Below are 19,831 nucleotides of genomic sequence, written 5' to 3' on the forward strand. Positions count from 1 at the left end.
TTCCTGTTCGCCATGCCTCACCCTTCCTCAGGTTCTTGCTGCCACCACTATGCTATCTCGCTTTCAACTTTTAACCCTCAGTGCTTCAAGCTGAATGAGGCAGAGACCGCCTGACCTTGTTGTTTTCAGAGATTGCACAAGAAGTTGGAATAAGTACATTTATCAGGCAAATATAAAAGAAGATATAGATAGAAATGAAGTCCAGATCCAGACTGTATTATATCTATTAAACATACTTTTGAACATATTTTTCAAGATGATGAGGCCTCAGTACAGATGGATTTCTCAAAACTTGAATGTATTACATGAACTCCTTTTCACTTTTTTTTCACTCTTTTTCAATAGATTGGTGGGAGTAGTGCATGGCCTGGGAAGAAGCGCTGTTTGGGGAATTAATTCTAAGGGAAAAAAATGGTCCCGTATCCATGAGCCTTCATCAGCTTGTGGGATTTTGTGGCCTTTTTTAAAACTTTTTGAAAACAACAAAATATTCTCTCGTGACCAAATCTTCCCAATATTCACACAATACAATCGCTCAACTTTTCCCAGCTTTAAAATGACCCCATGCACAGGTCCTACAGGCTGATTTTTAATTCACTGATAGGCATAGTCAAAGTCATACACAAACACTCTGGCTAAACAGTCTAATCTATTGAAAAATGTCATATCTGGAGGCCAATAACTTACACAAGAGGATGTAGGCCAACATTAGGGTAGCGTGTTAATCTGAAAATATAAAACTTGCTGATTAAGAGGTCAGTATGTTATCATAGAAAACATACATGTGTAATCACAGTCTATGTGCTATCAGGCCTCTGTGTTCTGTCACGGCTGCTGTGGTCTCACATGATTCAGAGCTGATAACTGACCGTGTCAGATGTCTCATATATGAAAACACTGGCTGCATTTGCAATTAGGTATGAATGTGATTATCTTTGTGGCACTTGTGGGCTTAACCACAGACTTGATAAGAGTTAAGATGTTTGAGTGGAGCTGTTCCTGAGCTTATTTACATCGTAATGGTGCAATAAAACAGATTTCCTATTATATAGTTCCATAAGGTGATGGCTGTGGTGGCAGCAAGTGCATGGATCGTCTCTGTTCTGATGATCATTTTCGCCTCACAGTATTTGTAGCGAGTGAACACATTAAACACTGAACTGTATGAAAACAGTATGAATTGTCTCAGTGTTCTTGTATGAAGGAGACTAAAGTTGTCGAATGTTGTAATTCTGGCAGAGGTAAACCAATGCTGCACTGCCTTAAATGGGAAACAGAGATGCAGACCTGTGCTTTACTACAACATGGCCCTGATTAAGACCAGATTGGTCTGCCTGTGGTTGGTTCTGAGCCTCAGCCAGTTCCTACTCAGGGACAAGACTATTCACGTAGTGGTATGAATGCATCTATATTTCTCCCACGTATATCTGCTTGAGTAGAGATCCAGAAGAGCTCTTATTGTTGCCAAATGGCTGAATAGGTCATTGTTAATTTTGTGGTCCATTTACAGAAGTCTGACATACAGAACTCAGCATCAACAAAGACACACAAATTAATGAAGCATTGACAATATTCGACCATACAGATGTTGAAGGATGCAATTTTTAATCCTGTTTTCTCCAGATCATGCCATTGACTAATGACCAGACTCCCACTAACTTAACTTTTTAAATGTTTTTGAAGAATCTATTACACCTGTCCTGTTGCTAAAGTAAATGTATATGTTTTGCTTACCTTTTAGTTTCTACCACTCAGTTTCTTAACTAGGAAAGTTAAAGTCTCTTCTCTTCTGTTTCTCTGCTGCCATCTCGTGGCCAAAATGAAAATTGCATTTGCAACAAAATTAGTAAGCAGGACGCCTTAAAAACAGACACTAATTTGACCCCCCACAGAAGTCATACATCATATCAACATAAGTTAACCCACAGTACATTATTTTGTACATGAAAAATTTTCAGCCCCGGGCAAATGGTCATTTTTGTAATGGAAGCACAGGCAAAAATGTAAACGTGAACCATCAACTGTGCATGATGAACCTATAAAGCAATCCAAATAATATAGAAAATAGTATATATTCAGTATCCCATAACACCAAGATTCTATTTCAGTAACACTAGATAATTATTAAATTATTAAATAGAATTAAAGTAGAATACAACATCAACAATAAAAAACGGAGCTGAGTACAAAAGAAAATGAAAAACAAAAGATAAATAAATAAACACAAAGTGCATGGTTTATATACAAAAATATAACATAAAATATAACATGATTTATAAAAGCCATGCTATTTTTGCTTTGCACCGATGTCATAGATTATATTTGAGTCCAGTGCAGCTTTACGGATTATTATTATTTTTTTTACTTGCTAATTTTTACTTGGCAAATGACAGAAGAAATCGATTTTCTTTATTGGGATAATTATGTATAAAAATAGAATAAAAAAGATAGTTAGGCTACAATCAGTTTTATCAAAAAGAAAAAATTAATTCGTTCCAAAAAAAAAACCTGCAAACGCTTCTTTTCACAATCTGTACCTCGTTACTAGCCGTAGTTGACGTCATCGAAAGCCGACCTGAGCAGCATGGAGGAGCTCCTTCGCTGAGGATTTTTTGACCTCTTACAGTTTTTCCTTTCTAGTGGAGTCGGTGAGTTTATCTTTTACATCTTACCTTGTTGATGTCAAATAAAGTCGGTGTAGTTTTGTAACTGCTGCTTTCGAGTGAATGCGGTCGTGAAGTCAAAGCCGCAATGAGGCTAAATGTATCTGCTGTCTGTCTTCTCATGTCGCCCTCCTTGTTTTTGTAACCTGAGACATAGATAATGTTACTGCAAAATGAGTTTTATACTAATTTTAGTACTGATTCTGTAATAGTCAATGTTAAACATCGCAATAAGTTCAAGAGCCGCTAAAGGCAGTGATGGAATGTAACGAAGCACATTTACTCAAGTACTAATTTCAAGTACAATTTTATGGTACTTGTACTTGAGTATTTCAATTTTATATTACTTGTATTTCTGCTCAGCTACGTTTCAGAGGGGAAAGCTGTGTCTTTTTCTCAACTACTTTCATCTAAAGAGTTAGTAGTTACTTTGCAGACATTTTTTTTTCTTGTGGCTTTTCTCTCCCATTATTCATGTCATGATCCTTCAGAAATATCTGGTGACCCTTTGGAGGGGCCAGAACACTAGGCTGGGGACCACTGAACCAAATTAGCTAATCACACATAAAGTAGTTAAAACCAGCTACAACAGTTGAAGTCTTTGTACATTTTGATGTATTGGTATTAACAATCTCATAATGTTATATAATGTGTGATAATATATCAGTAAAGGGTATTTTAATGCAGAATGAGTGCCTTGACATTTTGCTGATAATTCTTATGCACTTTTAATTAACCAAAGAATCTGAATACTTCTTCCACTAGAGGATAGTCAGATATTATGATATCATAACATTTGGTGTACAGAAGAGGAGCTAAGCCCTCTGCTGATCACCATGTGTCAGATAGTGACTGGAGACAAAATGTAAAATTTTCTTGGTCTTTTGTTCTGCAGGTTTGAATAGTGTTTTCCAGAATGTCGGTCAAGCAGGCATCAGTCCATGCCAAATGGATCATCGGCAGAGTAATAGGGACCAAGATGTACAAAACTGCCAAAGTGAGAGTCACAAGGCTGGTGCTGGACCCGTACCTTCTCAAGGTGAACCTTTTAACTGTGTTGATTCACTGTGACCAAGAACATATTCATTTATCCACTTTGCCTAACAGTCTTGTCACTAATTTAATTTTAATTCACTGCCTGATATCTCTTCTTCCTCATAGTACTACAACAAGAGGAAGACTTACTTTGCCCATGATGCTTTGCGACAGTGCACTGTGGGAGACATCGTCCTTCTCAAGGCTCTGCCTGAGCCCCGGTCCAAACATGTGAAGCATGAACTGGCTGAGATAGTGTATAAAGTAGGTCGGGTGGTCGACCCACTGACAGGAAAGAGCGTTGCAGGATCTGAGTTTGTGGAGCCCCTGACCGACCTTCCAGATGACCTGGAAGAGGAGACGACGTTATCAGAAAAACTGCAGGAGCTCAACATCTCTGCTGCTTCCAGTGGAGCTGACTCCCCTCCAGCACAAACACCAGCTCCATGATAGGAAACTGTGTACTTCTGTGCAGTAATGTTAGCTTAAACACGTTTCTGTTTGAGGTGTTCATGTAAATATGAGTTTATAAACCAGTAATCTTGTTGTATTATATATATGGATGGAGAGCCTGAGTACGTTTTCCTTGCTGCCTGCTCAGGTAGTTTGAATTCAGGACACATTTCTGAGGAATTTACAATAAAATGACAAGAACACATTGTGTCTTTCACAAACATATCTCTAAGTCATGATAAAACATGAACACTTCTTGTCCGTATGGGCTGCATATGCAAAAGCATTTTTAAATAGAATCAGTCATTGGTGCAGTCTTTAATTGTATTCTACTATGGATATGGAAGTCTGCTATAATTTACTAACACGTTTTTGTTATTAACTGGGATATGTTCCGTAGTTTATCCATCCACTGAAATGTGAAACTCTGTAAAGTATTAGTTTTTGGGTCAGTCTTTTGTTTTGAGACCTGTATGAATTATATCCAGAGCGAAACAAGTTATATTTATGAGTCGTAGGGAGATAGAAGTTGTCCGCAGAGATATGCTTTAGTCAGGTGAGACAGTTTAATTTTTAAAAAAAAAGTCAGATCCGCACGCAGAGCAGGTGGGAAATAAGAGATATGCTTATGCATAATAACCTGTTGTGATTATAAAGAAACTCCGTGTTCATTATCATGAGGTCCTCTGGGCATGACTCTACATAAAGTTAACATGGGGTTACGTTATTGCAAGTAACGTCAGCACCTCCGGGACCAGCCCGGTCTGCGGCTGCAGCCGTGTCAAACAACTTCCAACTGACAACAGCTTACAGGGAAAAGATGGCGACCCGAGTCCTTCAGAGAGTGGGCAACGGCCTCAAACAGACGAAAAATGGGCTCCAGGCGAACGGACAGGTCACGGTTGTCGTAAGGTTAGAGTTTTGCAAGTGTAATATGCCAGTGCAGATGTATAAATGTTTCATAAAACGTGTCCGGTTTCGTTAGAGCTGACACCAATGACAATGTCCGGCATGCTAGGTGGCTAAGCTAACGCTAACCTGGGGACGTCGGCTACGTTTAGATCTCCGTGTAACGTAGTTAGCTGGAGTTAGCCCTCTCGCTCTAAACTTGCTAACTTTCCGCTAATGCTAATTATCACCGTCCCGAATGACAAAGTTGTGAATCAACTTGTGTTTGCACTTATCCTTGCTTAATTCGTGATTTTGCGCGAAGAGTTACAGTTGCAATGTGCAGAAATAATACAAAATCACAACTGAGTTTCTGTCAGTCCTAAACTGAATTGAACTTCAAGGTCAAAATGCAGCGAATCGCTGCACGGCAGTACTTGTTTTGATTAGTGAGTGACAGAGTTTCTCTGCTGCTGCGGGAGTGTGTCCTAAACCAAGCTCTAATGTAAAATTATTCATAGCCGAAATACTCGGATGGATCTAAAACAAAATGCTAAAACTTAACAGCTTTGAATGCGCCGTGCAAAGTAATAATTGTGTTTGTATCAGCTGGCAAACTGTCAAAGGACTGCCTCACTATATACAAGTGCAACCAGTGCATGGAGTGCTTGTCGGCACTTTTAAATTAAGTTTATTAAAAGGAAACGAAATGCGGATCATGTGGGACGGCTGCTAAGGCGTCCATATCGATTGATCCTCTGGTTATGTGCAGTATGTACAGCTTATAGCCTTCTCTCTAGCTGGCCTCTGAGCTGGACTTTCTTTGCAGTTACTGAGTTGGATAGTCTACAAGGATTTGTACTAAGCATGTTTTTTGTTGCAGCCATCATTAAATAGAAAACAATACCACCTTGTGCATTTTCCACATTTCCATAGGTTCACATGTTTTACTCATTTTATCACAAGTTTACATTAAAGGCATATGAGTAATATGTACAGAGGCATAGCATAGCCAAAGTGCTTTAATGACTGTAAGTAACATACAGGTGTACGTTGCATTTTGTTAGTGGTCTTTTATTTTTTCATTGCATAGCAGAGGAAATGCTGCTCACACCCTACTTTTGTGTTTCGTTTCACCACAGGAGCCTGTCAGCTTACCGTGAAGATAGCTGGTTCAAGTCTCTCTTTGTTAGAAAGGTCGACCCAAGAAAAGATGCTCACTCTCATCTGCTCGCCAAGAAAGAAGACAACAATCTGTACAAAATACAGTGTATGTATTTATGACTTGTTAGGGCCATGGTGCTGAGCAAGATTACCCTGACTACCCTGATTACTCTGATTTAAAACAACCCCCATCCCTCCAGCTCCTTTAGAAGATGTACTTATCAGCTCAAGTTTTGTTTTTTCCTTGCAGTTCACAATGTCAAACCTGAATGCCTTGATGCTTACAATGAACTTTGGTAAGAAACCCCTATTCCTTAATTAAAACATCATTATGTTGTCTGGTCAAGGTGCTCGTTTTGTAAACTGTGCAGATATTTTGCATTTTTACACATTTGTCCGTGTTGTGCGTGCATCCTCAGTGAGGACGTCTTGCCTTCCATTCACGCTGACCCTGAATACCCTTGTGAGCTTGTGGGCACCTGGAACACATGGTACGGAGAGCAGGATCAGGCAGGTAAGAGCAGGCATCAGTCTCCATCTTTCAAGGTTACTTTGGTTACGCTCTTAAACACATGCAAGTGATAAATCTGCCCGTGAACTGATTGATAGTCCATTCAATCAGGTAGTCTAAAGGGAATGTGAACTAATTGAAAAAACTCACAAAATAGGATTGCTAAAAATCAATTGAAAAGTAATTGACAGCCATAATTGATTATGCAGGTGACTCAACTGATACTGAACAATTCCTCTCAGTTTGTTTTCTGCATAATAAAAATTAAATATTTTTTTAGGGTTTGAACTGTTGGTTTAAAACAACAGGCAATTTAGAGGTGCACTCTCAGGTTCAGTGAACCTGTGATGAACATTTTCACTATTTTCTGACATTTTATAAACTAAAAGATTAATCGATTTGTTGAAAAAGTAATCAACATATCAGCTGATAATGTAAAATTATTGTTCTTCTCTTTTTCTTGTCATTTTCTCGTGGATGCTCAAATGTTTCCTGACAAAGATAAAATAATTTGCTGATGGTGGTGGGAAATAAAGTGAGGTTGTGAATTTTTTTTCTTCTTTTACTTTAAGGACTGAAAGACCGACTTTTCCAAAGAATATTACAGTTGTTTCCTCCTCAGTGACACAGACCTGCACTTTGACATCTTTTATATTGCAGTTAATTATAGCTGTGACGGAATTGCACTTTTCCTGGCTGCTGTCCATTTTGTTCTTGTGGTGACATTTGTCAGTCCCTAGCTGTAATCTACCTCTACAGCGCAGCAGTATTGGCAACCTCAGTGAAGATAATCTAAAAGGCTGCATAAATAAAACATGAGCACAACATACAGTACAGTGCTCGGTTTCATATCACATTTCATAAACATGGTGTCCTTACTCTGTGAGAGATAGATGTCACTCTTGACACAGGTGTTCTAGAGAGATAAATAATTAAGCCACAGTTGTCAATTTAAAATAATATCTTGCCCAAAGAAAAACAGACACAGAGATATATTTGAGGGCTGCATTATCTTTGGCTCTTCTGCTCCTTCTATTCTAGTTCACCTGTGGAGATATCGGGGAGGATACCCGGCTCTCACCGAAGTCATGAACAAACTCAGGCAGAATAAGGTAACGGGTGCTCGGATTAGTTCGGTTTACTGGCAACTGGTGACCTATAGGCCACCTTTGCTGGCAGTGCACCCCAAATTAGACCCCAAGACCATTTTCCCAGTTTCTCTTTCCAGTTTCTGTGTATCTGTGATTTTTCAGCTGTTTGGTGTGATTGTAATTTTGGTGCAGTAATCTTTAACAAAATGCAGTACCCTCTATACTGTAAATAAGGTAAGTGTTTTAGTTGTTGAAAGAATAAAAATAAGTGCAATGTGTAATTCACAAATACATTTAAAAATGAATAAATAATGACAATCTTTAAAATGGGCACAAACTGTTTAAAATAGTTATTGATCACAGAAGTTAAAAAGTTATTGATCACAGAGGCACATTAATGAGGTAAATATCTTTTTTTTTTTTTAAATACTCTGAACATTACAGTTTACACTTGTACATTCTCAGATTTTAGACAATTAACACATGGTTATCAGGGATATTCAAAACCTCATGGAAGAATTTATTAATATATCTTCCAACAAAACAATGCCTGAGAGAATACAAGAGGTGATTTTTGTGTGTTGGAGCTGGTTGGTATCTTTTTAGTGGGCTGAGCCACATTCATTAACACATTACTGTGGTTTGTCGTTGCTGTAGGAGTTTATGGACTACAGGAGAGAGAGGGGGAAGATGCTGCTGTCTCGTAGGAACCAGCTGCTGCTGGAGTTCAGTTTCTGGAACGAACCTGTGCCTCGTTCAGGACCCAACATCTATGAGCTCCGATCATACCAACTCAGGGTAACACTGTCTCTTACATAGTATGTTTACTGGTTTTCTCCAGTTATGTATACATTTTTTTTCTCCATTGCTGAAGTGAACATTCCAACTTATTTTCCACATCTCATCATCTCTCTTCAATTTCTTGTTTCAGCCAGGAACGATGATCGAGTGGGGAAATTACTGGTACGACATAACTTTCTAAATCTTTGTCCTTCTCTTTCTTTTGTTTTTGCACATGTAGCATCAGGAAGTCATCAAATTGGATTCATATTGAAAGTTAATCATAAGCTTTTGCCCCATTTTGTAGTATTTGTAGAGCTACCGTTATTATGTACCATTTACAAATGTCCTGTCTACTATTTTATTGGTTTTACAGATTGTAACAGGTGAACATGAGTCAACGGTACTTTCTGGCTATACAATCTATGCATTACTCCTAAGCATGAATAGATATATCACATATAATTTGTAAATCTCAAGCTTAATTAACCTGTTTACCCCGAACTTAATATATGTCCGTATCTCATTAAATCCAAAATGACTGAGATTTGTCTGTTAAGGTAATAAAACTAAACATGCATGGAGGGTGGAAACAATTCTGATGTTGTAACATCAAAATTTGGTGTTCTGATCATAAAGAAATCATTGGGATATCAGTGAATGTCATTATCATTTGAACTTAAAAACCTACAAAAATGATAGTGGTTTAATCAGGGCAACAATTCAACTCTCGTGTAACGCAACTGTTTTGTGTTCTGCAGGGCGCGTGCTATTGAGATTCGCCAGCAGAACCACGAGGCAGTGGGAGGCTTTTTCTCACAGATAGGAAGTCTGTACACGGTTCATCACTTATGGGGTGAGCAGTGTTTCCAAGTTTAATGTACTGTGCAGTATTATGATATTTTTAGAGGAAAATACATACAAAAGTTAATTTCTGCACTATTGGGCTATCACTGTCTTGCAGATTATTACACAAATTTGCTTACCAGTTTACTAAGTGCATCTTTGATGTCTGCTTTAAATTTGATCCACCATGTGTCCATGTGACTAAAACTTTTTTAAACCCAACATTTTTTTTCCATTTAGCTTACAAAGACCTTCAGTCCAGAGAAGACACCAGAAATGCAGCCTGGCAGCGTGAAGGCTGGGATGAGGTTGTTTATTACACAGGTAAGTTCTTCTTTGATGATCTTATCTCGCCTCTCTTTACCTTCCTGTTAACGCTGGACAATAATATTAAACATCAGCTTTGAGTGGAATCGTATCATAATGATGATGTGATTTCAGTATGTTTTCAATTTATACAATTCTGTTTCCCAAATTGATGATTCTGACTAAATTGTAATTACAAACTAACAAAATATGTTTTTGAGGTTTTTATGTTGCATCTGTGAAGAGTTGTCTGCTGTAATGTGTAACAGTGGATCACAGTTCACTCAACAATATAATCTTGTATATATTTACTATACTTTGAAATAGTTGGAAATATATTCTTGTAAATGTCTTTGCCTATTGATTTTATATTCCGTATTTCCCAATGCTAGTTATCATGTTATACTCACCTAACACACCCAGTGGGTTTTCTGCATGCGCTTAAATGATCTGGTGGCAGCAGGACAGTTTCTGCAGAAATCAGCATCTTGTATTGTATCCTCGATACACTTAGAAGAAGTAAGCCATGAGTCCAAAATAAGGTCTTGAGTTTGGGGATAGTTTTATTATCAAGGATGGATATATGAGTGTATGATTGATTTCTATATTAAAAGTAAATATAAAGACAGTATTATAAATCAGAACTGTAGCAGTAAACAAAATATTGAATTAATCACTTAATAATAAATATTTCAGTTTTGACACGTAGCTAGTCTTCAGGCTTTCTTCAGGCCTTCTAAACACAGGATTCTAATAGGATTTTAATAGGAAAAAATACACTCCAATAAATAAATGAAAATTAACCTAAATAAATAAGAGAGGAAACTCACATAGGTTGTCCATTTGTTCAGGTGACCTGCAGTGCATGTAAACACTTTTTGTTACAAGTTTTCTTTTGTATGCATGGAAACATACAGCATGACCTGCTGCTAAGTGTCTTGTTTCTTCCTCATCCCACAGTCCCTCTTATTCAGCACATGGAATCTAGAATAATGATTCCCATGAAGACTTCTCCCTTGAAGTAACCACAAACACTGGGAGAACAGCCTCTGCAACTGTCACACTGTTCTGTAGAGAGTGTACTGCCAGGGTTGTCGGCATAACATCAACATGTTGTTTCAGTTTTTGTTTCTTTTTTTCTTTGTTTCTTTTACTCTGGTTCTCTGTGTGGGCATAGAATGTCTTATTTCAGATGATGCAGTTAAATTGATTATCACCAAAACTGTATCTGTTACAGCGGCTACTGTGTTACTGATCCACTAATGCACTGTGTGTAGACAAAAATATAATTTGACACACTCCTCCTCTTCACTGTCTCTATCATTAAAAAAAAAAGGCTTTCATCTGTTAAAGTGTTGAGATACCAGGAAGAAATGTAAATCAAACCTTGAGCAGTTCTAGTGCTGGTCACAGGGGCTGAAAATGTCTTACAGTCTTTCCAAAAAATGTGTTTCACGAGAAAACTTGCCATGACTTGTGAGCCCCGTTGCACTACAGACCAAGCAAAAGGTAACTGCCTCCAGTATCTCACAACAAAAACACCGTGCCCAGAGCTCACACTACCCTATCGATATAAATTGGATGAGCGTCTTTAAATGTTACAGGGAATGGTCAGTTTTTACAAAGAGGAGTGTGCTGTTTACAAATCAGTGTTTTGTAATTGACAGTGAAGCTGACTGTCAGAGACAGTGGCTTGTGTTGTAGGGCCTCAGTCAAACTTTAGCTTTATATTTAGTAAAAGCTGACCAGACATCCACTCCTGCTCTAAATGCGACTTTATGTTTACATGGCTTTGATCCAGCCAGCTGCACCAGTCATTTGTTTCAAAGTCAGCTGGATGGATGAAAGGATTCCTAATGATGCTGTTGTGAAGGCACAGCACAGAGTGTCAGACTAGTCAGAACAGGAGGCTTGACTTTGATTTAGAGCACAGTCTTTTCATTTCGGCTGGATACACAAAGCTAGTGTCCAGTTGTTGGGGTGAAGTTGTGCTGAATCAAGAGCCATTTTCCCCGTTTGTGTCACCACTGTTAAACCGACCACATCTCCAGATTCTTTTCTAACTTTAGCATCATGACACTTTGGCTCTTTCAGCTGTGGAGAGGGGGACAGGGTTATTAAAATGATTAGAAAATATTTTTGGTTTCAGCAGAACTAATCAATATCTACAGTACAAAATTCTGTACACTGACTGGTTTGGCCAATTCCTATATCAAGTAACAAATTAATGCCAAGCAGATGATTGTGTGCTGAGATTAATGTTTTTTTCTTTTTTTAATGGTCAGATCGTAGATATATATGGTAGGCTTATTGACCAAGCCAGAGATTATGGTCAATCTTGTATTTGTAAATGAAGTGGGATATTCTAAACTATCTTATGATGATAAACAAGTGGACAGGGGATGAGTAATATCTCAGTGTGGTAAATGTGAAATGCAGTGCTTTAAGAAGATTAGTTGTACATATTGAATTAAACTTCTGATGGAAATGTAAAAGAAAAAGTCTAAGACTCTTTGTATTCACTCGTGCGTGCTGTGAAGTGATAGCAGCAGAGTACATATATACAACCTGTTCAACTTCTTGACACCGTTTCTGCATGTGAGTTCACACCCAGAAGTACATTATATGAAGCTTCCTCACATCAGAATCAGTCATGGCTGGATTAACCACTGGGGGCTAAAATTCTAACCCCCGCTATATGACTCACTTGCATCAGTTCTATGTAAACCTGAGCCCCTCCAGACAGTTGCCCGCTTTGTCCCATTGGTGATCCAGCTTTGGAATGAATAGGGACATAGCATGAAGAAAAAAAATACTTGGAGAGCAGTCACTGTTCTTTTAAGTGGCAAAGATTTCTGAGTTTAAAAATACTTGCTCATGTTATAAACTATAGACTGTACACCCGAGCTGCTCTAATTCCATATGAGAAAGGTGACGTAACCTGGCCAATCGGCTTCTTGGGTGTGACAGGTGCTGCCTTCAGGTTATGCCGGAAAACTAAAGGACCCCCCCGCCCCATCTGTTTTTCTTTTCCAGTTCATTATAATTTATAATAATTTGCCACGCCAAGACCTAGTGAAAGTCCGGCTCTTGCTCAACAATAGGCTAATGGAAGAGACACAAAACTGGTGATAGTCTGGACATAATTTATTACTACCACTTCCTGTGCTATTGCATTTATTGTCAACTATCTAAGAATTACTAAAGAAAAATTTAAAAAGTGAGAATTGTCAGGCAAGTTCTGGGTTTACATTGAGCATTTTTCCCTGTCATTTTTAATTGGGTTTACAGAATTTAATTTTCAATGAACAATGGATATACAGATATATTCTACTGGTGTAAATCATATTGAATATATTTCTAGGCGGGTAGGTAGAAACTCCCCTAGTGGTACAAAAAGTATCTTAAATTATAACGACCCGCCCAAAGATTTTTATTCCCAATTTAAAAAAAAGAGCCCGATCACTCGTGATTATTTTTTTTGCTAATGGGAACCAGACGTTCGAGGTTTTCTAACGTTTCGAATGTCTGAGCTCAAACCGGTTACGTAAAGGCAGCACGAGAACACGTGTTGGAGCCTTCTGGAAACCGACTCCCCTTTCGAGAGCGTCCGAGCCCGAGTAGTGCGGACTCCCGGCGATAGATTTTTACTTTTACTTCGCTGGCTGTGCTGCTTCGCCATGGCTGCCGTGAAAGCTCTGAACCCAAAAGCAGAGGTGGCCAGGGCCCAGGCCGCCCTCGCAGTTAACATCAGTGCCGCCCGGGGGCTTCAAGATGTGCTGAGAAGTAACCTGGGACCGAAGGGGACCATGAAAATGTGAGTGCCGCCGGATCCCTTTGTGCAGCACGCGTGCTGTGCTAACTCGTTAGCAGCTAACGTTAGCTTAAACTCACCGGCGGCATCGTAGTCATATCGCCACCCGGTTGTGCATTTAATGAGGGATCGGGATACCCCCCTGTTTGGCACTTGCCATCCTCCGCCACAAAGTACTTAATCACAATTCCTAAGCTAACTGAGGCCTACAGTCGCTGAACGGATAACGGATTTTCCCGGCGCACGCTGCCCTGCCCAGTCATCGTCATGATCCGCTTTGACAACCGCCAAGCTAACGTTAGCATGTTAGCACCATCCGGTTAGCAGGTGATGCTAACGCTAAGATCAACAGAATGAATCTCAGTTAGGACTCAGCTTGTTTACGTTAACCCTTGGGGTTAACGAACGAATTAATGACTTGATCTCCGGTTAGTGTTAGTTACTGCTTAGCGCCAGGTGGACTGTTTCGGGAAGTTTAGGCAGATAATAAACAGTCACTCGCCGTCTGTCAGTTAGTTAACACGGTAAACTGTCATTCACGCATAAGGCACAAGTGACCGAAAACTTTTACTTCTGCAGACAAACTGTTGACCATCGGTATATTAGCCGGTATCAGGGTGTAGTGAGCCAGCCTTTGCGCTGCTTAGTAAACTTTAACCCTTCCATGACTGTTTGATCCACAGGCTGGTGTCTGGTGCAGGAGACATAAAGCTGACCAAAGATGGCAACGTGTTGTTACACGAAATGGTAAGGAAGTGCTATTCTGCACAACTTTCTTGTCTTTTAATGTGCTGACCTCTTCGTTGTCAAACAGTGACCACACCCCTAATGTGTGTGGGTACCTGTTTGGTCGTTAACACTTATCGAAATGATCAATAATAAACTGTCACAAATATGATTAACTTGCTAATATGTCAAGGAATCAAATTATAGCACTTTTTGTGATATGCATCTTGGACTATTTATTATTACATTTACCTTAGATTTCTCATTGCTGTTTATGTAACTGTCTCCATCATGTAAGGCTTAACAAGAGATTTGGAGATTTTACTTTGGGTTCTGTGAAGTTGTGATTTTTTTTTTTTTTTTTTGACTTTCAGTCATAAAAATAATCATGAATTCCCCCCCCCCCCCCCTCCTTTTCAGCAAATTCAGCACCCGACAGCATCACTGATTGCAAAGGTCGCCACGGCACAGGATGACATTACAGGAGATGGAACAACCTCCAATGTCCTCATCATCGGTGAACTGCTGAAGCAGGCTGACCTTTACGTGTCTGAGGTAAAAGCGAAAGGCCTTAAAATTGTAAAGTCCTCTTAAGTAATGCTGACACATGAATCTCTTCAGAATACATTTCAATATTCATTGTTATGAACTGGATACATTTGTGTTTATAACCCTCCTTTGATTTCTTGTTGCAGGGTCTTCATCCAAGAATTATTGCTGAGGGCTTTGAGGCGGCAAAAGAGAAAGCCTTGGCTGTTCTGGAAGAGGTTAAGGTGACGCGGGAAATGGACAGAGAGACCCTCATCAACGTCGCACGAACCTCCCTCAGGACCAAGGTCCATGCAGAGCTTGCAGATCTGCTCACTGAGGTAAGACATGAAGGAGTGGAGCTCAGCATACAAGATTGGTGTTTGACCTACAGCATCAAAGACTGATCATATTCTTGTCATAAACTGCTGCAGCCCACAGTGCTGACTTGGCCAAAGAACTCAAAACAAGAAACTCTTTGCCTTTGGGAAACCATTACAAGCATGTTTAGTTCTTGGTAAATGAGCACAGTGATTCATTTTCAACACTAATTGATAATATATCCATTGAAAGACCTGGAACTTATTACTTTCTGTAATCATTGTGTTAATTTTTGGGTGAGGTGATGACTGATTTTTCTGTCTGCAGGCTGTTGTAGATGCTGTGTTGGCTATTGCTAAACCCAATGAACCCATTGACCTGTACATGGTGGAAATCATGGAGATGAAGCATAAGACCGAATGTGATACACAGTGAGTTTCAAGGCAGACTAGGAGCAAGTGGCAATTCATCCCTTTACTGATGATTACTGATTGTGGTGTAGGAGTGTACAGGACTCCAGGACATCTAAGGATAGCTCCTTTTTTTTCCCTTCAGACTGATCAGAGGATTGGTGTTGGACCACGGTGCCCGACATCCAGACATGAAGAAGAGGGTGGAGGATGCCTATGTGCTGACTTGCAACGTCTCTCTGGAGTACGAGAAGACGGAGGTCAACTCTGGCTTCTTCTACAAAAGCGCAGGGGAGAGGGAGAAGCTTGTGGCTGCAGAAAGGAAGTTCATTGAGGATCGTGTGCAGAAAATCATCGCCCTGAAGAACAAAGTCTGTCCTAATGGGGAGAAGGGTTTTGTCGTCATTAACCAGAAGGTATGCTCGAAGAGGATTAATGCAGTTTAAGTATTTTAACTGCAGGGCACTTAAACTGTGGTTCCACAGATCTGTCGGTAGTTCAGCATACAGAGTTCCCTTGGCTAATGTTTTAGGAAAGATATGTCTCAAATTACCTTTCACGTGCAACAGAAATGGAGTAACAGAGGCATCCCTTTGAAATCCAAAATTCATTTTAGCTCTGCTTTTGGGTAATGTCAGGAAAAAAACAGTCTTTTTGGCTTCTTAGATGTTTAACTGGACTTCTCAGAGTGATTATTAATTCTGGGAACACTTCTACATCACATTGACCAATTTTAGTTGATGTTATGTCAGAAATACTGCTTATAAAGCTTTAAACAAATTATATATATTGATAAAATAATATCCCAAGAGAGTTTGTCTCTAGTCTTTCTCTGAATCCATTTTCTTTTTGTCTTTTTAAGCTTTAATAACTGAGCTTATAAAATGTACATTAGTTGGAAAAGAGTAAACATATCAAACCTATTTTAAATCAGGTTTCTGCCACTAAAAAACAAGTTACGGGTCCATTCACACATCATCCAAAACTGATCAGGCTTATCTGATCAATCTTACTAAATGCACAGTGAACACCCAAGGATGCTTATGTAGCTCACCCTGGTCTTTGTATCTGTGCTACAGTAAATCTGATCTGTACCTCTGCATTAGGAGAGCCCATTCCTCTCCTACATGTATTCAGCGGATCAGAATAAACTTGAGATCAGTGAAACTGACACGTACAAAGTGAATAATTTCTTGAATCGAAAATCATAAATCATCATCTTTGATGTTTTTTTTTTTCTTTGTTGTGTAGGGTATTGACCCATTCTCCCTGGATGCCCTTGCCAAGGAAGGCATTGTAGCCCTGCGCAGGGCAAAGAGGAGGAACATGGAGAGGTAATAAAGAAAGATATTTTCTACCCTAGAAAGATAAGTGTAAATAGAAGTGTTTATTTTTGCTAAGCCACTAGGGAGCGCCCTTCTGCTTTTTTTCAGTCATAAATCAGATCAAAGAACTGAATTAGACACACAGTGTATTGTTCCCTCTGCAGGCTCAGCCTTGCTTGTGGAGGCATTGCCATGAATTCGGTTGATGACCTCACACCCGAGTGCCTGGGACATGCTGGGCTGGTTTATGAACACACACTGGTGCGTATTAATCTGGGTGTCTTCCATTTTATCTATTTATTTTCCTTTGCAGGGTCTGTTTGTGTGTTTTATATTTTTTAAGATGCAGAAGCAGAGCTGTTAATTTTCCCCAATCCTGATTGCAGGGGGAGGAGAAATACACATTCATCGAGAAGTGTGGGAACCCTCGCTCAGTCACCCTGCTGGTGAAGGGACCCAACAAACACACCCTCACACAGATCAAAGATGCCGTAAGGGATGGTCTGCGGGCAGTTAAGAACGCCATAGAAGATGGTAAAATGCTAATTAACATAAAACTTTAATGTGTTTGTGTCATGTGTTACTGCCTAAACATTTTACAATTGCAATTTAAAAAAAAATCAGATTTAATGTAACAAGGAAAAGAGACATAGGCTGTCCTGCCTGAAGCTACTCTGTAAAGCCCTTTCAGACACCCAACCAGATTCATAACAGAATTTCTGAAGTTTCACAAACTGTCCTCTTGGTCACGCTAACTTCAGTCATTTCTCTTTATAGTGCTTATCTTGATTCTGATTGTATCATAAAACTAATATCTGAAGGAAAGATCCGTTTATTTGTTCTTTCTTCTTCAGTAAAAAGCAGCTGGTCTCATTTGCACAGCGAACACCCAAGGATGCTAATGTGGCTCTCCCTGGTCTCACGTGTCTGTGCTACAGTGACTCTGGTCTTTTCCTCTGCATTTGGAGAGTTTCAGTCTCTCCTACATGTATTCAGCTGATCAGAACAAATGCCCCAAATTTTCTTTTAACCAGTGATTCATCGTTCTTTTTAACACATTGTTCTTGCCTTATTGAGCCGTGGAAGTCATGCTTGTGGTTTCTGAGTATCCTCTCTTCATCTTTGTCTGTTCAGGTAGCGTCGTGTCCGGTGCAGGTGCGGTCGAGGTGGCTGTGGCAGACGCTCTGGTAAAACACAAGCCTAATGTTAAAGGCAGAGTCCAGCTGGGAGTCCAAGCATTTGCAGATGCTCTCCTAATCATCCCCAAGGTGAGGCATGCTGACATCATCTCTGATTCTCCTACAAAAGTTTGTGAGAGCAGAGAGGAAAAATGATAAAACTGATTGGTAATCTGTTAGTATTCGTACTGTAAAGACCTGTGTTCATTTCAATTATACATCTTCCTTTATAGGTTTTGGCCCAGAACTCTGGCTATGACCCACAGGAGACCGTGCTGAAGCTGCAGACGGAGTACAAGGAGAGTGGTCAGCTCGTTGGAGTGGACCTCAGCACAGGTTAGAACTACACCATTAATGGAAAATTATGTTTTCCTTTATGTTTCAAGACACCTACAATACACTGCAGTCATATAAGACTGTTAATGAATTCAAGTTTAAGGTGAGGTCAGATTTTGCAATTAACTGCAGAAAACAGGAGATATTTTGACACTCAGCATCAAGTACTTACTCGTTATTATACAGATTCAAGGGCCATTAATTGGCAAAAGGCTGAACAATCAGAAATCAGAACTGGAGAGTAAAAATGTTTGTAGTAAAGCATTGACCTCCCTTTTTATATTGCAAATGAACATAGCAATATATGAGACTCGTGTATATTAATTATACTATTCTAAGACTGCATATTTGTATTTTGAGTCTGAGTTATGGTTATCCTTTTTTTATGCTGTTTAAGGTTAAGCTTAATGTTTTTTTTTTCGGGTTTGAGTCTCTCATCTCACAACCTTGTTCACTTAAATCCTGTTGTTTTTCAGGGGAACCTATGGTGGCAGGAGAAGCAGGTGTATGGGACAATTACAGCGTGAAGAAACAGCTTCTCCATTCATGGTGAGATCCTAAACTACACAAGACCATTGGAATATTTTCAACTGTCCTGATTCATTGTCTCCTAATCAATATGCGGGTCTGCTTGTCTTTACAGCACGGTGATTGCCAGCAACATTTTGTTGGTGGATGAGATCATGCGAGCTGGAATGTCTTCTCTCAGAGGTTAAAGGTCAAGTGAAGAAGCAGCAGCTGTTATCATATTCACAGGGATAGTTGTTAACCTGATGGTTCAGTCAACGTGTTCCCGCTCTTGGCACTCTGAAGCACCCCAGTCTGATGGACCGCCTGCTGTAAACACCACGGCATCCATCACAGTGTCCGTCAGAAACCATTGTTATGCTAGTCATGGTATGGTTTTCTTTTTTTCATGGATTTGTCAATGCCTCCCTCTAATTGGTTTATTTATGAGATTTTGTTAAAGCACTGACCTCTGCCTCAGATTTGTTTCTACCCATTAAAGGTTTTCTTGGCTCTTGAAAGATTTGGTTGTTTTTCTGTGACGAGTGAATGGGTCAAATAAAAATACAAAATCTTAGGTGCATTTACAAAAGTACATTTCTTTGGTTCCTGAGTGTTTCCATTTTCTCCTACTTAACATTTCAGAGCAAAATATTTACTTTTTTTTATTCCAAAGCACTAAAGTTTACAGATAGCCTACAGATAAATACAGGTCATTACAATATAAGCTACTAAAATAATGTTATAGATTCAACTTCCCAGGACTAGATAAAGTTTAATTTAAGTTAAAGGATTCATTACAGAATTTCTGAAGTTTCACAAACTGTCCTCTTGGTCACGCTAACTCCAGTCATTTCTCTTTATAGTGCTTATCTTGATTCTGATTGTATCATAAAACTAATATCTGAAGGAAAGATCCATTTATTTGTTCTTTCTTCTTCAGTAAAAA

The 19,831-nt window shown here is 39.3% G+C and overlaps 3 protein-coding genes and 2 non-coding genes across 5 annotated transcripts; all 5 read left to right on the top strand.

The window, feature by feature from the left end:
- The first annotated feature begins 2,553 nt into the window (after nucleotides 1-2,553).
- mrps17 (mitochondrial ribosomal protein S17) lies at nucleotides 2,554-4,354 on the top strand. Its single transcript, XM_041050868.1, has 3 exons — nucleotides 2,554-2,648; nucleotides 3,559-3,702; nucleotides 3,825-4,354. The coding sequence occupies exons 2-3, from the start codon at nucleotides 3,580-3,582 to the stop codon at nucleotides 4,146-4,148; spliced, it is 447 nt and encodes a 148-aa protein (XP_040906802.1). The 5' UTR covers nucleotides 2,554-2,648; nucleotides 3,559-3,579; the 3' UTR covers nucleotides 4,149-4,354.
- A 545-nt stretch (nucleotides 4,355-4,899) lies between these two features.
- On the top strand, nucleotides 4,900-12,232 carry LOC121190273 (protein NipSnap homolog 2-like). Its single transcript, XM_041050867.1, has 10 exons — nucleotides 4,900-5,063; nucleotides 6,182-6,309; nucleotides 6,454-6,499; nucleotides 6,623-6,717; nucleotides 7,756-7,826; nucleotides 8,463-8,603; nucleotides 8,737-8,768; nucleotides 9,347-9,441; nucleotides 9,672-9,755; nucleotides 10,698-12,232. Exons 1-10 carry the CDS (start codon nucleotides 4,972-4,974, stop codon nucleotides 10,760-10,762), a joined length of 849 nt encoding a protein of 282 aa, XP_040906801.1. The 5' UTR covers nucleotides 4,900-4,971; the 3' UTR covers nucleotides 10,763-12,232.
- A 1,082-nt stretch (nucleotides 12,233-13,314) lies between these two features.
- On the top strand, nucleotides 13,315-19,403 carry cct6a (chaperonin containing TCP1, subunit 6A (zeta 1)). The gene is made up of 13 exons (XM_041050862.1): nucleotides 13,315-13,554; nucleotides 14,235-14,298; nucleotides 14,698-14,832; nucleotides 14,973-15,146; nucleotides 15,454-15,557; nucleotides 15,682-15,952; nucleotides 16,788-16,870; nucleotides 17,026-17,122; nucleotides 17,248-17,395; nucleotides 17,996-18,129; nucleotides 18,273-18,375; nucleotides 18,852-18,924; nucleotides 19,019-19,403. Exons 1-13 carry the CDS (start codon nucleotides 13,418-13,420, stop codon nucleotides 19,089-19,091), a joined length of 1,596 nt encoding a protein of 531 aa, XP_040906796.1. The 5' UTR covers nucleotides 13,315-13,417; the 3' UTR covers nucleotides 19,092-19,403.
- On the top strand, nucleotides 16,553-16,688 carry LOC121191332. The gene has a single exon (XR_005895098.1). It is a non-coding gene; the product is annotated as a small nucleolar RNA SNORA22 (small nucleolar RNA).
- LOC121191333 lies at nucleotides 17,736-17,872 on the top strand. Its single transcript, XR_005895099.1, has one exon. It is a non-coding gene; the product is annotated as a small nucleolar RNA SNORA22 (small nucleolar RNA).
- Nucleotides 19,404-19,831: the final 428 nt, after the last annotated feature.

This window comes from Toxotes jaculatrix, chromosome 12, assembly GCF_017976425.1.
Source record: "Toxotes jaculatrix isolate fToxJac2 chromosome 12, fToxJac2.pri, whole genome shotgun sequence".
Lineage (NCBI taxonomy): Eukaryota > Metazoa > Chordata > Actinopteri > Toxotidae > Toxotes > Toxotes jaculatrix.